General features: G+C 41.8%; 1 protein-coding gene across 1 annotated transcript in view; it reads right to left on the bottom strand.

The window, feature by feature from the left end:
* rtn4r (reticulon 4 receptor) overlaps window positions 1-12,079 on the bottom strand; it is a 48,743-nt gene extending 36,664 nt beyond the window's left edge. The window contains exon 1 of the mRNA XM_034091273.2: window positions 11,554-12,079. Coding sequence (XP_033947164.1) covers window positions 11,554-11,575 — 22 coding nt within the window. The 5' untranslated portion in view covers window positions 11,576-12,079. The remainder of the gene's footprint in view (window positions 1-11,553) is intronic.
* Window positions 12,080-20,011: the final 7,932 nt, after the last annotated feature.

Raw genomic sequence — 20,011 nt, 5'->3', positions numbered from 1 at the left:
GTTAGGAAATACACTGAACTTTATATGAAGCTTACAGATTGTAATACTTAAAGACTACATGAAAAGCAGCAGATGTCAACTCTAATAGGCAGAATATAGGCAAACTATTAACAAAAAAAGATTACCAGTGTTGTCGGGAAAATGTAAATAAAGTAAAGTCCTTAATAGACTTGGATTAACATTACAATAAATAAAGATAACCTTTAAATAACTGAAATATTCAACAACATTTTTACAACAATGTAAAACATTCAAACCATGTTTTAATGGTGAGCATCTCACTTCAGGAGAAGCAAATACTTCAGAGGCACATTTCCTGGAGTGGAGGCAGAAATTCCTACAGCAAATATCTCCTTGTTAAGACAGCGTGATGAATGCAGTCTTAGTCAGAATGCATTACTGTACCTTGATTTTATATTTCATTAGAATTTACATTTACTGTATTTGAAGAACAATTTAAACAAATATATTTAAATATTTAGATTTGTCTTGTGTGATGCCTCTTTGTATTCTCTCACATTTTCTTTCTGTAGTTCTTGTTATCTGCTTGTTTTTGTAATAATTAATGTATAAGCCACCTTTTATGATTTTTCTATACTTACCATTTACATAATGTTCATTGCTCTGTAGCTTATCGGATTTGAAAACTGGTTAAAAGGCTATATGTAGTAGATAGGCTTATGTAATTCTGATGAAGAATGGCTTTTCATTTTAAACATGAGGATGTTTGCAGAAGACCACAAATGAATAAAAAGATTGCATTCGACTTAAGACAACAGTTATTTTCCTTTACTCTGGTGTTTCTTTATGTGAGTGTAAAGCCTGAAAATCAATGGTAATAACAATAAAAAAGTGTGTGTGATATATTAGCCATCTCAGAAACATATTTAATGCTACATTGGGCTGTTGACAGTAAATGTACTCCAGCACTTTGATTTATGTGTTTCCAGTATCCAGCAGTTGAGTTCCTAGGTGTGAATTTAAACTGCTGATTCTGGCGAGTTCCCGGGCCTAATTTCAGCGTTGCAGTAGAGTAGGCAACAATAAACAAGAGGAAAACCAGGGGAGGTGAAGGTGTCTTTAACTTGGAGGTGAAGGTGTACCTATTTCATGGCTGTTTCACCAAAGTTAACCGTGGGAGATGTAGCATTTACAACTCCCAGCACCCGAAATACGGCCCACCTCCTAAAAGTTTGTGTGAGTCAGCACGCAGCAGGGGGTTCTAACAGCCGGTGTGTGTGTGTGTGTGTGTGTGTGTGTGTGTGTGTGTGTGTGTGTGTGTGTGTGTGTGTGTGTGTGTGTGTGTGTGTGTGTGTGTGTGTGTGTGAGTGCGTGTGCATGTCGAGCTCATTCCGCTCAAGTGCGTATGAGCTGAAAGGGAAAAGTGAAGGAAGAGTGTGTCCTCTCTCCAGTCTCATATTTCTCTGCGGTGTAATGTGCAGTCTATTCATGAGATGCCTTTTAAACGCATGGTGGGAATCGCTCGACAGTCAGGCACGAAACTCAATATGCTAATGCCTTCCAAGGGAGCGATGGAGGGGGAGAAAACATAACCTGTCAATTACCCACGGCAAAACCACTCAAAGATTTATTGAAAACCACCCGAAATTCCACAAGACAAAACAGCTTAAACATGCGATAGATCAAAACACCAGCCACCAGTTGTTTGACTAATTGCAAGTTTATGCCAGTAAAATTAACCTCCTCTGATTTAATGGCATCAAGTTGAATTATATGTTGTCAAGGCTGCATATGGTAGTTGTATCTTTATCAATTATACCTTGCAAGTGCCAGGTAGAAATCTCTGACTTTGATTTATGCTAACAGAGAAAAAGCTGGATTTGTCAAAACTCATTATCCAAACAAGCTAGGGGGTTTTTTTGACGACGGAAGAGACCAAAATAAAGCTCTTCCAGTAGTGGCACAGTTTTACCCCCTTGAGTGTTTGCTGGCTGTGGACCCAAGAAGGCACAGCGGGACCATCAGCATTGGTCTCAGATTATTTAGTTTCTCACACAGACATCATCAAGACCCCTCAGCATAATTTGTTTACAGCTCAGAGATGGAGTGTTGGCGCTTTTCCCTTACTGGAATAATTGCTGTGATGATAGGCTTTGCTTGAACATGCATGTGAAAACAAGCAAAGTTCCTGATTAGAGGTTTTGCAAACAGAGCCAAGCTGACAAGCCTCGACAGCGACATATCCCCAGAACAATCTTGTGCTGCTCCTCAGAACTATTCTTCCTTTGTGCCTCTCCTTATCCCGATTGTCAAAGGGATTCCATGGGAGGTTTTTTTACGCAGGACTCCCATCAATACTAATGCGCTGAGTGTCATGTCAAAATGCTGCACTGCAGGATCCAAACTGATAGTACACGAAGAAGACAAAAGCATCTATATTTGATGTTCCTAAAAGCCTATGCATCTATATTTATATTGGGAAAATGTTGCGATTCTATCCAGCCTTATTTAAATGAAGACAAAACACAGGAAGCTATCATAAATCTCATTGCTACTATATGGATGAAGAGAGGGAGATCCTTATACACTACCAAATTGATACTTTACAGGGAAAATACAAGGACATAGATTTTAAAACATTTATATATGGTGCAGAAAAACAGCAGCAAGTAGCACAAAAGTCGAAGTTTAAGAAAAAAAAAAGGCTAGAACTAGGGGGAATGATAGGAATCAGCTCTCCACTAACACGACAGACTGTATAGATTATGACCTCAGCCCTGAAAGTTATTTGATGGTGTTCTCGTTCCCTGGACTTAAACCCATGGATGACATATGGTCCTGTAGTCCACACGAACCTCATCAGTGGTGGAAAATCCATGTCCGCTCTCGCCTGCCAGCCTCTAGTTACATGCTGAATCCCCATCCCTATATCTTCGCCCCTGAGCCCAGCAGATTACAGATATCATTATAATGGACGTCCTGGCAGGCTAGCAGCGGTCACATTTAATTTGCTGTGACCTGATATAATAATAATAATAATATATCAATTTTATATAGCGCTTTTCTGAACCCAAAGACGCTTTACATTTGGGAGGGAGGGTAGACAAACAAAACAAAAACAAAGACAGAACCAACAAGAAACAAAACACAACAGAAAAGCAGTCAGGAGGAAGTTGATTGAGAGGGAGGGGGCTTATGGATAGAGAGTTGAAGAGGTGGGTTTTGAGGCGGGACTGGAACAGGGTGAGGGACTCAGACTCACGGAGGTCTTGGGGGAGGGAGTTCCAGAGCTTCGGGGCTGCCACAGAGAAGGCTCTGTCCCCGAAGCTCCGGAGTTTGGCCTTGGGGATTGAAAGCAAACCGGCTGAGGAGGATCTGAGGGACCGGGGTGGTTGGTAGAGGATGAGGAGGTCAGTGAGGTAGGGGGGGGGCAGATGGTGCAGGGCTTTGTAAGTGAGGACCAGGAGTTTGTAGTGGATGCGGTGTGAAACGGGGAGCCAGTGGAGTTCTTTGAGGACCGGGGTGATGTGATGCCATGATTTGGTGTGGGTGAGGAGTCTGGCGGCTGCGTTCTGGACACGCTGGAGTCTATTGAGGGAGGTGGAGCTGATGCCGTAGAGGAGGGAGTTGCAATAGTCAAGGCGGGAGGAGATGAAGGCGTGAATGAGTCGCTCAGCTGCAGGGCGGGTGAGAGAGGGACGGAGTTTGGCAATATTGCGGAGGTGAAAAAATGAGATTTTTACAACATGACGGATGTGGGGCTCGAGGGAGAGGGTGGGGTCAAATATCACGCCAAGGTTGCGTGCCTGGGTGGAGGGGGAAACAGGGGTGCCATCAATGGTGACTGTCAGGTTGGGGGTTTTGCTGAGGGTGGATTTGGATCCGATATCTACACAAGATAATCAGCATTTACACCTGAGAGTGAAAACAGAAAGATGAGCGACGGTGGGTGGAGAATGGCCAACACAGTGAGAGAGGTGAGAGTGAGAGTGAAGGAAAGATTCAGGAGGATAACGCTTTCGGCACACAATCCACTGGGACAATAGCAGAGTAACGATGAGGCTCACTTGTCAGATTTGCATTCTAATAAGAATGACCTACTTTGGGCCCCTGAGATGACTGAGAGCAAAACCTGATTCAAACGAGCATCCCTGAACACAGATGTTACATCTTAGCTCGGAGGGAGTTACCTTACCTTCATGTTGTATTTTGCTTTGCGAGGGCAGCCCTGTCCAATTACAGCCAGACAAACAATATTGTTGTGAAGGTTATAGGGTTATTGTAGCAGACGAGTGGGAATTTCATTGATTCCACTTTCCTACTTGTGAGTGCTCGAAAACTCTTGCTTTATTCCTATAGCAGCAGCAGGATTATGCATTTCCTGCTCGACAAATCCTTTCACTCCCACCTGCCATTGAGGACATTGATTTGTGTATGAAAGAAAGTTACATCCGCCACCTAAAATTGTGGAATTACAGTATAAAGCCACCAGAACAGGTATCTAAGATATGTTTAGCACATACGGAATGAGCTTTCACATCTATAACAGATCAATTTCCCCTGAGCCCGAGGAGTGACGACCTATTTCCTTTGAAGGGCTGCCCATACATATTGCAGCTCTCAAGCTCAGAGGGACACATTACTGCTGTGAATGTATTGAAATATGACTCCATGCAAGCACAATATGTCGCTGAGTTTCTTCAATTTCAAATGGAAGTAGCCTTTGACACAATGTTAAATCCAGCTTTTTAAGTATCTACAGCATCTTACTATCTATTTTTATCTATCTATCTATCTATCTATCTATATATATCCATCAATCCAACCATCTATATATATATATATATATATATATATCTATCTATCTATCTATCTTACTATCTATCTATCTATCTATATATCTGTCTTTCTATGTTCACAACATTAAACCCCTATTGTATATTTGTAATGGACAGAAAACAGCCATCTAAATGTGTCATTTCGACTAACATTTTTTAACAAACTATACAGTTATTTTGATCTTATCATCACATATTTGAGCTTTTATGACTTTCATGGTTGTGCTGCTTTTTCTGTCACAACAATACAAAAGAAGTGTCATTCTTGTACATGGTAAAAAGCTGTTTTTGTGTAACATTAAGTAATTTATAATCGCCATACTAATTAATTGGTGGTGATGGAGCCCGCTATTCCAATGCCAGGATGTGAATCCCTCATGTTTACCTTTTGTTGTTGTCACTTTTTAAGTAACCCAGTTGTACTTGGTGAGAAATGTGCCCAAATGATTCTACCTGCCCTAGATCCCATCTGCTTTTCAGGAACAGTGAGAACCAGTCAGTCACAAGAGGTATAATTGTTGGTAGGTTGTTTTTATTAATTTATTGTAATTATACTTTTATATAATGTTCAGGCGTATTATCTGGTGTTGGAAGGGCCATTTGCACACACTTTTATTAGTTTAATAAGATACTTTAACACAAAGTTTTCTAATATTAAATGTTTCATTATTTGCAATTAAGGCAAGGCAACTTTATCTACACAACACATCTCATAGCGTGGGTAAATTCAAAGTGGTATCTAGCCTGTCTGTCTCTGTGTGCCGCCCTCTCTGTCATTAAGAGTGCTCCGTGATCTCAAGGTGCTTTTTTCTTTCACCCCACGCTGTAGAACTACCTTTGAAAGCTTGCTAAAATATGCAGTCTGTGGATTCAGCATACAGTATTTGTCCTTCACATTAAAAACACCTATATATGCAGCTATTTATGCAACTCACTGAGTTCTTCTGAAGTAGTCTTTTAGAACTTTGCCTTGAATCGGGATAAATAACAAGAAGAAAAGGATCCAACAATACAAACAGGAGAGAAAGGTGACCCCCCCCCTTGGCTTAAGCTCCTCCACGAGGCGGTACCATGGATTAAATAAGATGCAGCATCAAAACACAAACTCCCATCTGTCGGGTTTGCATATTAATCACAACAACAGGCACACTGGCAAAGGATGATCACAAGGATTGCTAGGGAGTCCATTTCACGTCACTGATTCTAATGAGTTCAGCAGGGCTAAAAATACCAGAGAATATTTATATATACCCACTGGGGTAAAAAGTGGTCCTTCTTCGGGATATCCTGCCTTAAAATATTTAGTTTACATTTGACAGTCCTGTTGGACTAGACTTCAGATTTGATCATATGTTGGCAAGATGTTGCTAATTATTTCAAAATGTCCTCCGTGTTTCCTGAAGCTAAGTGGGACCTGCCTCTTTGCTTTCATCAAGCTCTCTGCTGTAGATCTATGAGAACGTGTGTTTCTATCTCCTGCTGTATCTGTCACGTTTTGACAGATACAGCAGGAGACTGTCTGCTTTTTTTGTATTCACTATGTTGTTTGAGTCTGTAGTTGTCCATCTATCATTCTATCTACGTGTGTTGGTCGATCGTTTGTATTAATAACCCTGTGATTAATGTACTTGTGCTCGCATCTCAGATCAGCTAGGCACTTTATCAATCTGAGTGGCACTGCTGCCCGCAAAAAGAAGCGCAGAGCAGGTCTGACTTATAAGGCTGACAACGACTCCATTCACGCGTCTAATTTAAGAGCGGCTTCTGCTCTGTCTAATTAACAATTTACTAGGCCATCAGTCAGCCTCCCCATTGTGGTATAATCAGCGTCACAGATGTGCAGGGCGGCTCGGTGCACAAATTCACATCTGCAATAGGATTAGAACAACCATGCCACTTTCATGGATACACAGACAGAAAAGTAGGCACGGCGAGTTCCAAGGACGCAGCGAGAACTGTGAAACCTCTGATTGAACGATGACACTGTGCGCTGGAGTGAGATAGCAAAGTGCTCGACAAATTAGCCAGCTCTGTGCACGATAGGAGCTGCAGCTGTAAAATGTTATTGCCGTGATAAAGGAATCAACAGATGCCTATTTGCTTCCAGGGGGGGAGGCTTTCGTGTTGCTTGCCGATCAGCATGTATCACGACTCTGGTGTGTGAACGCATGATGCAACTGCATATTGTGGGTACATTTCACTCGTGTTTTATTTAAGGGTTAGGCTTGGGCACATGGAGGGGGGTTGTCATGTGATGGAACCTTTAAAGGATTATGATACAGTTTCAGAGTGGATTTTTGTGAAAAGACTAATAAATCCCCCCGTAAAAGCTCCATCCTTAAATTGCATAACGATAAATCTTCAGGTCCTCCTTCTCCCCCCACACCCTCCTCGAGACAAGAACACTTGTTTTTATTTTTATTTAAGGAGAGAAGTGAAGGGAGCTGGAGGCTAGCATCTACAATTCTCTGCTCATTGTCTTTCTGAATATTCTGACTGTAGAATAATAACCCACAGAGAGGATTAAGGACTGGTAATCTGGGGGAATAGTGTAGTGCATTTTGACAGCTTCTGTATTATATCGCCCCTTAGCTTCCTCTGTATAAACAAATAGAATTCTATTCGTTTATCCACTTAGTTCCTCTGTCTTGCTGATTAGCAGTGAAGGGCTGGGAGGCTGGGATAACCTAGAGCGGATGGTTCCAAGGATATCTGAAGCCAGTATGCTTGTGTGTGTATCAGAAGGGACTCTGTGTGTGTGTGTGTGTGTGTGTGTGTGTGTGTGTGTGTGTGTGTGTGTGTGTGTGCGTGTGCGTGTCCGTGCGTGCACGCGCGCGCGCGTGTGTGTGTGTGTGTGTGTGTGTGTGTGTGTGTGTGTGTGCGTGTGCATGTGCATGTGCATGTACTTTAAAAACCAATGCAGTACTTCTTGAAGGGCGCGGCCAATTAAAAGAAGCCCCTGAAGGAGCGTGCTCATCAGGATGCAGTGAACTATCAGATCCACTCAGATGTCACCATTAGGCATAAATACCACCAAGGCTATATGTAGCACAACATATTGACTTCTTCATTTTTTTTTATTTATGAAGGAATCCAAAAAGATTGTGCAACACATTATTCATAGAATAATTTTTTTGGATTCCTTCATAAATAAAAAAAAATGAAGAAGTCAATATGTTGTGCTACATATAGCACAACATATTGACTTCTTCATTTTTTTTTATTTATGAAGGAATCCAAAAAAATTATTCTATGAATAATGTGTTGCACAATCTTTTTGTGACTGATTATGCAAAAATAGTTCATTTGAAATCAACATCAAAATATTGGAAATAGTAATACAATATTATAATCTGGCAATAGTAAACCAAATCATATAATAAGATGTGCAGAATGAGTCACAAGACAGTAATGCATTTATATTATTGTCAATGACATACATCATTATGTTTAAACTAGGCCTATCTTGAATAATGACATATAAACAGAAGGTCCTATTTTAGTTCAAAATCACATTTTCGATTAACATCTTTGATATATTGGAGGGATTTGTTTAGTCTGCTTGAGTGGATGATACGTTTTAGATACCTTTGTTGCCAACTTGGGTGAGCAGGTACATCACAGTTGGAAATGTTTGACTTGTGAGAGAAACAGAGATAGTCTTGTGGAATGAAGACAAATGAAATGTTGTGCAGATAAGACAAAGACAAGAGGAACAATGGCTGGATGTCTGCATCTGAGCCAGTTACCCTGCAAGTACCTTCTGTATTTACCCTCATTGTCTACTGGATCCATTGTCAACCAAGAAAACAATGCATGTGCAGTTTGCGGCAATACACAACTGAATTACCAAGCCAAACTCCTTTTTACTCCCATAGTGTTAATTAGACATGGCTATGTTGACCCTACTGACCCCCAAAAATGTGTCCCAAAAAACCTGTGAACTACATCGCCACCTATTGCCTATTTTAAAATATTGCAACAACATTATCAGTAATTATTATCTCCTCTTCTTGGAGATGCTTTGGAACAGGTAATGAGGCTTATTTGTCTTCATAACTGAAAGGTCTGGCTCATAGAACCCACTCCAATTGTTAAAGACTTGGAAAAAGATGAATAAATGAGACCATGGAGACTGGGAGTGTCTTGAAGTTTAGGCTTGGAAGCTAGAAATGAAAGCCAGAAATCTCAGCACCTGGAAGAGAAATCAATAAATCACTTCTATTGATCAACGACCTTTCCAGCTTCAGATATATTATTGTCATTTTGCACAACCAGGAGTTACAAATGCCTCATATTTCACCTGGAAAAGAGGGAGCTGTGCTTTTATTGGTGCTGTTTGCCAATTAAGAGTAAAAAAAACATTCCACATTGATGGGAGTTAATGCTGCAGAAATGCTGCACTGCTAATTCATCCATACAGGTTAAAGACTGACAGTGAGGGAAGACAATGTAACTGGAAAACAAATGGTGGCACATAAGCGGCAGACATGATAAGTCTCACAGCCTTCACACTTCTTAATTTCATATGCAGCTTTCTTTTTTTGTTGTCTTTCTCTCTCTTTCTCGCCTCACACCTCCCCATACACTCATAGAACACTACATCCACACACACACACACACACACACACATTATCCCTCCCAGCACTCCCTCTGTGCTCATACACACCCAACACAAAAATGGATCAATTTCACATTCACTTTCAAGATGCGGCATTTTATTGTCAGTTTATGGTACAATGTCTGATCCCACCTAATGCTGCTATGCAAATCACCCATTGTCATTATTTTGTTCTTTCTTTGCGTGCCATCTTCTTCTTTGTGTGTTCTAAACAATTATCTTGCCACCCCAGATGCTGCATCTTGTGGCCTATTTTTTTTTAAAATAGGGCAGACTTGTTGTCAAGGCCAAAACAACAACAAAAGTTAACTAATTGAAGTAAAACAACAACAAAAAAACTCATTGTGTAGCAGTTTGAACTCCTGAAAAGAAAATATTTCTGTTCCATCTTAATGGTTTTATCCATTCATTTAGGCTTTATTGGCTTTGCTTGGCAGTCAGTGGGTTGCAATGGCAACCCCGAGCAACAGCTTTCCCACGGAGCCATTTGATCATATGCTGACTGGGTGAAAAACAGTCTAAATTAAAGTCCCTACTCACTCTGACACCTTCAACACAAGACACGACAGGCCATATTTTCTCTGCTAAATCAGTGGAGAGATGGATGCCAATTATAATTGCAGCAGAGGAAAGAAATAATCAGACACAGGTGTGTTTCAGAAGCCTGGTGCTAAATCACACCAGCAGTCGGATGATGAAAACCCACCTGAAGGGTCTGAGGGACCCACAGCCATTCTGTGCCAATGAAGGGGTGTGCATTTGAATTTGCATCACCCTGTGACATATCAAAGGGAATGCACAAGTAGACGTGCCTCTTTGATTTTGATAGTTGTGAAATGCAAAATGACTCTGTAGTCCCACATAATCTGCGGCTTTCTTCCCATAATCCTGCAGTTTTATCCAAATAATGAACAACGTGAGGAAGAGTGTACAGCATGTTGCATAAGCACCCAGTAAGCTGTGTGTGTGTGTGTGTGTGTGTGTGTGTGTGTGTGTGTGTGTGTGTGTGTGTGTGTGTGTGTGTGAGTGAGAGAGAGAGAGAGAGAGAGAGAGAGAGAGAGAGAGAGAGAGAGAGAGAGAGAGAATATGTGTGTGCATATGTGTGTGCATATGTGTGTGCAAGGGTGGGGCAGGGTGGAGATAAGGTGTTTCCACAAACTCTGGGTGGAACAAATTGGATGTTGCATTCATGCACTTATCTCATCCTGGTGTTGCCTATCAAACACGCAATGCCAGTGTGAGTCTCTATGCACTGCATTAAACGTATTTACACAACACAGGCACGGGTACAATCAAGCGTGCAGGAACACACGCACTGACATGCCAGGTGCTTCCTCCTTCACGCCCCTCCTCCCACCTATGCGCGCAAACACAAACACACAGCATTCTCCTGCCAAGAAAATGAAATTATTAGCCATTTCCGGCGGGAATGGAGGAGCATCTCTGTCCTCATTAGAAAAGCTCATGTCAGTGTACGCCACAAGGCCGATTTTGCTCTCTTTCTTTGCGGCACCCTAAATGGGACGATGCCTCAAACACAGCAATTATAAGCCAAGGAGCTGGAGAGTTAAAGCGGCATTATTGGGTCGCCAAGCGGACCATCTGCAGATTTGATCAAAAAAACTCAGCCCACAGCGACCAGACGGGCTGATCGGATGCCCGGGTTAAGTTGCGATATCATGCAGAGCATATTGACCAGCACAAACCCCACACGGACTGTCACGCGCACACGCTCGCACACTGATACACGCACAAGAAAGAAAGAAGCATAAAATCAGCTCTGCATTATGACTCAATTAAGAGCAACTGATTCAAGGTCGTTTACAGCCGCACTATCCATAACTGATATTGACTCTGTTTTCACTAGTGCGCACCAAAAGAGGATAATGTGTTACTGTGCAGATTAGAGGTGTCTCTGCCCAGATTATCCGTCATGTACCAGTTTACCAAACCCCGGAGGAGCAAGCAGAGTAAACTCCAATTAGGACATCTGATGTATCTTTGGTTGCTCTCCACAGAGCGGTACCACTGCTGCCCGATGTGGATTTTGTCATTGCGCAGTAACCAAGAATCCTCCGGTCTGCTTTATCTGAAAACTTTAAAGAGATTTCCTATTGTTTAAAGCGTACTCACCATTAATAATAACGGTTTTCATGATTTAGATTGGGGTGAAATCCAGATGCTGTATAAATCCAAGTCGAATGAATCCCAGCGTGTTCGGAGACAGATAGGATATCCGCTGTTTATTGCAATGTATGGCTAATTGCAAATCCAGTGCACGGTGGGAGGCGGACAGCCTAGAGCCCTGCACCTTCAAACTTTAGCCGTAGGTGTTCCCAAGTGGGGAGCCACGTCTCCGGCTGCACCCGAGCTCAGTCATTTGGACGAGGGATTGAAAAATAGTCAGCAATAAACATCCAAATTTGGATCAGTAGACTCGACACACCAGTCGACACCTCCCCACAAATACGACGCGCCAACAGCTCCGGAGGTGAGCGCAAGTGTTAACGCAGAAGTGGAGACTTAACGGCACAGGCGTACAATCAGTATCGGATCCATGTTTGGAAACAGCAGCACATATCCACTTTGCCCCGCTGTATATTTTCCAAGAACACGGAGAAAAATTGTGGTGGTTGCGCACGGATGTCGGCCGCACTGCTGAGCATCAGAGTGCGTTTACCACCACGGGGAGGAGTAGAGGGAGGGCGGGGCAGCGAGGTGCGTTTGGCGGAAAGAGGGAGAAAAAGGGACAGAGAGATAAAGAGATGAATGTTTCATGGGAATGTATCACACTGCAAAAAAACATCTATACTTAGATTGTATTTATTGAACTTTGTGTGTTTGTATTCCTGCTTTAACTAACACACATTTAATAATCCTGACATTTCCCTGTGTGTGATTTTTATTTTTGCTGTTTTAATTTATTGTCTTCTGTTTTCTATTGTATTAAAGTTTTTTTATTGCATGTACAGCTCTTTGGCTCGACCAAAAATAGTTTTAAAAATGTGTTATATAAATAAAACTTGATTTGATTTGAATAGATAACACACAAACAGGCATTTACTGGAAATATGAGTTGTTTTACATAACCGATGTACTTCAAGAGTGAATCCGAGACTTAATGGACGAGCAGACGGTCATGTATTGCAGTGCAGGGCTGCTCTATAATGAATGTTTTATGTGCAGAGGGTGGGTTGGAAGGTGACGTGAGGCGAATCTATTTGGATCGGACACGTCCAGGCACGCACATGCATACGAAAACAGGAAACACAAGACAGAAGAGAGCCTGGTCTGCTGGTGGGACCCGCAATCCCTTCTGGGAATTGGATAATTTGGCCTCTCTGGTGTCGTAGTTGGAGTTGCCATCACTACCTGGGACTGTTGGGGACATCTTCTCCTTTTTAGATTTTGATTTGAAGATAATATAACATTATAGAATAATCTATCACAAAAACAAAAATGGCGATATTACAGCAGCAAAAAGGGGACCGTTTAACAAAAAGAGGATTACAAGATATAATAAAAACTAAATAGAATTCAGACCGATTCTGAAATATTATTTTTGATTACATGTTTTCAATTTACGACATTCAATTATATACTTTTGCACATTATTTAATTATTAGTAGATTATATAAAATCTTATTTTACATCTTATCTTCAACTCAAGCAGATATTTTTCTTCCTGCCTTTTCCTCTCTATATGGAAAGTCAAAGTGCCTGGAAGCATAGCATGTCTTTGCAGAGAATCCCACATTAAACATTCAGTTTCTACGCATTTTATATGATAATGGTTTATTTTACAAAGTGATTTGACCATTGAGCAAGAGGCACGCTGTGGCAATGCTGATTGGACCATAGACCAGTTCACCATTGCTCTAGTCGGCAGCTTTGCTTGGTTTGCTGAAGCCCAGGAGAATTGGATTCACAGCAGCAGTGCTATTATCTTTAGGTACCACACGCCCCCTACCGGCAAACATAAAAATAGATCTTCAGCACCACAGACGGCAGCTTCTTCTGTGGATGATGAGTCCCTGCTCGGCCTATCAGACGGCAAAGACTCATACTGTCTATTTGTTTGTACGACAGGGGAAAGGCACTATTGAATTGACCGTGGAGACAATATTGTTTATATTAGTTTTTTCCCTATAAGGTATTCTGGAATATTACCACTTGCTGGCAGGAAATGTGGGAAAACCATCCACATTTGAAACTCAATCTATATCCTAGAATTGCATGTTTTGGAATTGTGACAGACACTACTAAATTGTGTTTATTAGGATGTGCACTTGCACAATATTAAATGAGTGTGTTAATCATATATTATATGTAGACTGAGACAGTTAAAAGCAAACAGATTACAGTAGGGAGCAGGTGAATGGAAACCACAGCCAGGTGGGCGGTGTAGTGGAGTAAAATGGGCAGTGGTGGCCGGCCCATAGGGGCGCTAGGGGCGCCGCCCCACCTCTTGCCAGATAAAAAATAAAAATAAATATTAAATAAAAAAATATATATTTAAAAAATATATATTTAAAAAATATATATATTTTATATTTGAATTTTTAATGAACAAGGTAAATATCATACAATTGGTATCACAAAAATGTATAATCTACAATACAATCTCGTTTAAAATTGTGTTACGATGTCTAAAGTTACTGATAAATCACCTGTTTCCTGCCTGGCCTTGCCTATGGCATTAGTTTATCATTACCGGTGTTATGTGTTTGTGCCCTGATCAGGCGCTCCTAGTGTGATGTGTCATGTCTAGCTGTAGTTTCCTGTTATGGTTTTGTAGTCCTTATCGTTTCTCCTCCAGGTGTACCCATTTGTAATTAACCCAGGTGTGTCTTGTCTCGTCATTACCTCATGTATAAGGATTCTGCTTTCCCCTTTGTCTGTGGCTGATCCTGTCTGTGCAGTACGTGTTCTAGTCTGTCATTACTTTATATTTCCTTTGTCCAACCATGGTGGTAATTATTAATTAAATTCTTCTTTTGACTACTTCGGCTACCGTCTCCTTTATTATGTTGCCTTGACTCGACATTGAGCCTGCTAACAGTCAATGGTTACGTAATAACCGGGCAGAGCCCCCGAGCCAAACAGCAGCAACCAGCACGTTGCAAAAGTCTCAATAGTAAACTGTGCCGCCGAAACATAATTTCAGCCAATCAGCGCCGTCAAATATTTTGGTCATGTGGGCGCTCACGTTGGCGCCCATGTTGCTTACGTGCGTTGACGTGAGTTGTTTTTTAGACTCGTGAGTGACCAAGGTGACGCAGTATTTTGATGAGAATGGTGTGCAGGTGGAGTCGCCAGAACCTCGGTCCGCCCAAGAGCTACTCTCCAATCCTTTTGAAAGGAGAAGTTTGGGAGATAAATTGATACTTAAAGACCTTGGACCGGACCAACCCGATTTGTATATATCACAGCAAACTCGTGAAAAAGACAAAACGTATCAACAAGGCTTCTCACATGGCTAGCTGGATGCAAACAGGTAAATGCTATCTTTTGTTTCACATGCTTGCTCTTCAAACAGCCGGGGACAGATACGATCTGTTCAGAAACTAGACAAAAGTTAAATAAGTACAAACCACAGACTGTCTGTGTCATGGAGAATACAGTCGCTGGTTTATTTATGTCTGTAGGCCGTTGTTGTGAGTGTGGACGGTCGGAGCATATATAACGTTAGCTTAGCCAAGCTCCATTCAGGAAACAAGCATTCTAAAAGGTTTTTCGCCTGCCGTCTGTCTGCAGACTTGTCAAAGTATTAATTCATGGTTTTTACTAACCGGTATCAGTATGTTGTTACGTCGGCATCATTTAGAAACGTGTATTACAATTTAATCACGGTAAAATATGTTCATGTTGTTGTAGCTCCCGAGCCAGCGCGTCTTGTTTGAATGATGCGAGTAAACACAGCTGGCAGCTGCGGTGAAACTCAAGCGACGAGAGCGATGCGATAGGAGCGTTTAGAGTGAAGCGAATATTCGCATCGCGTCCGGTCTGAACGCAGCATAGCGAGCTCCGCGCTGCACTGGAAACGCGCCATTACATCACCAGAAGTCCTAATTTAAGGGGTCATTTCTCCCAAAAAAAATTGTTTTACTCACTCTATCAATAGCCCCACCAAAAATATTTTCCACCAGCCGCCACTGAAAATGGGTGTACAATAGGGTTGCCAACTTCCAGAAATGGAGAAACGGGACACATGCATGTGTCCCCCGCGCACGTGCGCGCGAAGATTTTCGGGTTTCTGTCGGATTTAGTTACTTTTTTTTGTTACTTTAATTCGGTTTTAGGGTTAGGATTATGTTATTTAATTATTTTGGGGGAGCCAGCCCCTAGGGTTCGAACATGTTTTTGGGGGTCAAACCCCCCAAAACCCTCAAAATGCATAGAAAACTATGCATACTGTAAGGATATATTTGTATGTATTCATGCAAACTGTGAAGAAGCTTGAAAATGATTTGTGTAGAAAACTGGGCTGGTTTTGGGCCTGCTAACATGTGGTTTTTAGAGGACACAGGAAGAGGGGGAAGGTCAGGAGTTAACATACAGTCATCCCTGATGTGGGGTGTTGATGATAATTTGGGCAGCCAATCACTGGTCTGGAAGGGAGGCGCAGATAACTCCTCCTTGGGTCAGCGAGGGATATAGACAGAAACCCGGCTGTGTTCGGCCTCTTTCTCCTCTGGCTGGCTGGCTGGCTGGCTGGCTGGCTGGCTCACGTGAGTATCAGGTAAATGTGGGATCCCACAGAACTGTATGTAATTTGTACTGTATTGCTTGTACTTGATTGTATTGCATTGTATATTACCATTAAAGTGGATTATTGTTTAATGGTTACTTGTATGATCTGGATTCCCTTCCTGTAAGATAATGGCTTGTGTAGGGACGCGAGGAGATTTGGAAATGCGGCCTAATTAACATTCATATCTCCTAACAATACCTATAACACAATACAAACACAATGGTCTTACACCTGCATTAGGCTACTACATCACATTGTACATCAGCATGTTCAAATCGGATAGGTGGGCACTAGGGACATCTGGGCACCTCGATGGCTATTTTGTCCAAGATGTTAAAAAATAAAATATTTGAAAAATGGTATTAAGTAATGCAAAGTATACATTATGTGAACATGCACGGTACATCATTATTAGATTTAATCCTTCAACCAACCACTTTCCCAGCATTTTCCCATCAATCAGCTGATTGACACACACACACACACACACACACACACACACACACACACACACACACACACACACACACACACACACACACACACACACACACACACACACACACACACACACACACACACACACACACACTTCCCACTGTTTGTTGTAAGACACAAGTATTTTCTTTTTAGAAGGGCCAGGGCCCAGAACCACATCCTCTCTCTCTTCTCCTCTTTCATTATCACCTCCTCCACCGGCAGCGCTCATTTTCTCACACGACTGAACAGGCTGACATGCCACACAAACAATGATGCCACGCCCGCGGCCCACCGGAGAAAATCTCTCACACACACACACACACACACACACACACACACACACACACACACACACACACACACACACACACACACACACACACACACACACACACACACACACACACACACACACACACACACACACACGCGAGCATTGTGCCTGCCCTGTCAACTGAGCGGTCCTAGCGCCCTTCCCATACAGCACACAAACACACAGGCACGCAGCCAGACACACTGCATTGCGCGCAAACAGACAAATATTTTTATTTTTCCCTTTACACGGGAGTCCGGGACAAACAAAGTCTCGTACGGGACACGCCCCTTTTGGCTCAAATACGGGGCGTTCCGGCTAATACGCGACGGTTGGCAACCCTAGTGTACATGCAGCAGGCTAATCCCAGGTTTACAACTACCAATATTGAATCACATCAGAATATGTCAGTGAGCCACTCGCCTGGTATTTGCTCACAGTGGAGACCGGCAGGGACAGATGGCCAGTAGAGACCCAGTCCAAAGCCGCCGCAGCGACCTGCTGAGAACGAGGTCACCCCAGAATAGGAAATGCTGTCACCTTTCACGGTCGTCTGTCTTCCCTACTTTATCTGAATGCATCCGTGCGGGAAAACACATGTGTGCATGTGCATAATCCTGTCATGCATTTGTATGCTGTGTGCAGCCTGTCCTCCTACAAAAAAATACCAAATAGGTTGATTGTTCAGCAGTTTATCACGACCCATAGTCACGTTTTAAAGTGTAGCACCTCTAGTGGTCGCGTAAGAAACAACATAATCCCGTTGATTGCAAACGCTGCGGAGGGTCGTTTATTCACAAATAACCCTTTCTGGAAAATCCTAAATTGTAGGATAGTTTAAAATGCTTTTTGATTAGATTTCGAGCGAGAATGGTATATTGTACTTTTACACAGTGGATGTGTAGGATCAATAGTTTGATAGATATTACGAAGATGATTTGAGGTTTAGCCAGGAGAACATGTACTAAGTCTTTACCATAGAGGTCTTTACGCAGCATCCATGTAAAGTTGGCGTCAACCCTCACGGGGTCAAAACAGTATTTCCGGTCTAGAAGTTTTCATAATAAAACCGGAAGTATTCCCCACACTGTCAAATGATTCACAGTGATATCTGCATTACTCATCCACTAAAAAAACATCAGTTTATCCTTGTTAATTACACAATATTGATTGGTTTAAATTGTGTACAATGCTTTTGTGTTTTTAACCTTCGATTCGGAGAAACAAATAGTTTTTTCGGAATTTAGACACTACAGAGTTTCCGAAGACACTACACTACCCAGAATCCTCAGCTATCGTTTGTGACTACAACATCCGCTTTCCTTTACAAACCCCGTGATAATAGTCCTCAAGCTCTGTGATTGAATGTTGGAGTGGCAGTGCGACAAGGTTATGCCGAGCGTCAAACAGCTCTTTTAAATGGAATGTAACCACGGCAGACTATCCAAAACTGGACTTCAACGGATCCAGCCCTGCTCCCCCCTCCCCCCCAGAACTACACATGCTGGCTATTGTGTTTCGTAACATGTTCTATCCTCCTGGGACCCAGCCCATTGAAAATGTCCACTGTAGTGAACATTTTGTTAACATGCATCTCCTTTTACTGTTTTGAGCTACTCTATCAATCCCTGGTGTGCTGTACAGAGGACATCCTGGTCTTTCCAGTGATATGTCATTGGTTAAAATTGCATGCTGGGAAGTTCCTCTTTCTTTGCATCCAAAATGGCTGGCATACGAAAAACAAAATGGTATAGAAGCAGGAGGAGAAGTCAAATATTGTTGAATAATTGTCATTTTTACCATGAAAATCATATATGTTCTTGTTTATTAACCTGTGAGGAACTATATAATTAGTTCTGAAAGCAATTCAATAATTCAAGTTTTCAAATAACAGCCCTTTTATAAATGTCCATTCTAGTGGACGTCAGGACTATCTTCATGGACTTTATGACTCAATATTGTTGCAGGAGACGGAACTGAAGCAGACATTTTCTGTACCAGATAGTTCAGGGAGATTAAGATTTTGAGCTCTCAGATGATGAGAGAGATGAGGATTTCATACCTGGGATAGAAGAGGGTCAAGAAGAAGGGGGGGGGAAGATGCAGGATGCTCCATGAGCGCACAGATAGATACATAGAGACAGATAGGGACGAGCTGGAAAGACATGGCCCCCTGTGGGCCAAGAGTAGCATGTATGTCTTATTGTTGTTTTTTTTTTAAGTGGAGCCATGATAATTGCCTCAGGAATGTCAAGTTTGTTTCTATGAGCAGGTCAAATGGAGACCACATCCATAAAACTAGTCAAGATGACCCTACAGCCCGTGCTGACTGGAGTCCAATGAGGTACTTTCCCACTACATACAAAGTCTTTGAAGATCTGGAAAGATTCAAGCAAGCAAGATTGACAAGCTAGTTTTGTATTGACCAAATAAACAGCAATGTTCATATCAATTACTTATTCATGTTTTAAATAAAGGTGAATGTATTATTGTATTAATATCACTCTATAACCATAATACGTTACATAGTCCATCTGTTAATTTTGGCTGTCTTTTCAAACTACAGTAATATGGTCCCGACGTCCTCTACAGTGGACACACTGTAACATTTTAAAATAAAATAAAATAAAAAAAGTCTAAATTGCAAGATGTTTTTTTAACCCTAAATAGGTAGGAAATCACAAAAAAAGGAAATTGGAAGACACTTTTTTTCCTCAGGTCCCAGGAGGCTATGGCACGTCTCTACTGGGAATTGTAGTTAAAAGACGTTTTCGTATTTCCCATAATTAGAAGTTGCCAGTATTAAACTGTGTACACCCCTGGAAGTTTAGGGGATACGAAACACATTGGTGTTATCAAATTTAAAACCATATAATTAATAAATGGGTGAAAATTGCTTGTGTACATACAGTAATGGGCAGCATTAATACCACATGACAGCTAAGATCAGAAGAGCTTTATTTAACAGCTGGTCTTATGTCTGTGACCCCTCCTGTTGTTAATTGATAAGCCTGAAACATGCACTTGTCAGGGTTCAGAGGCAA

This window comes from Pseudochaenichthys georgianus, chromosome 9, assembly GCF_902827115.2.
Source record: "Pseudochaenichthys georgianus chromosome 9, fPseGeo1.2, whole genome shotgun sequence".
NCBI lineage: Eukaryota > Metazoa > Chordata > Actinopteri > Perciformes > Channichthyidae > Pseudochaenichthys > Pseudochaenichthys georgianus.
The sequence above is the reverse complement of the archived record's forward strand: the minus strand, read 5'-3'. Positions and strand labels throughout refer to the sequence as shown.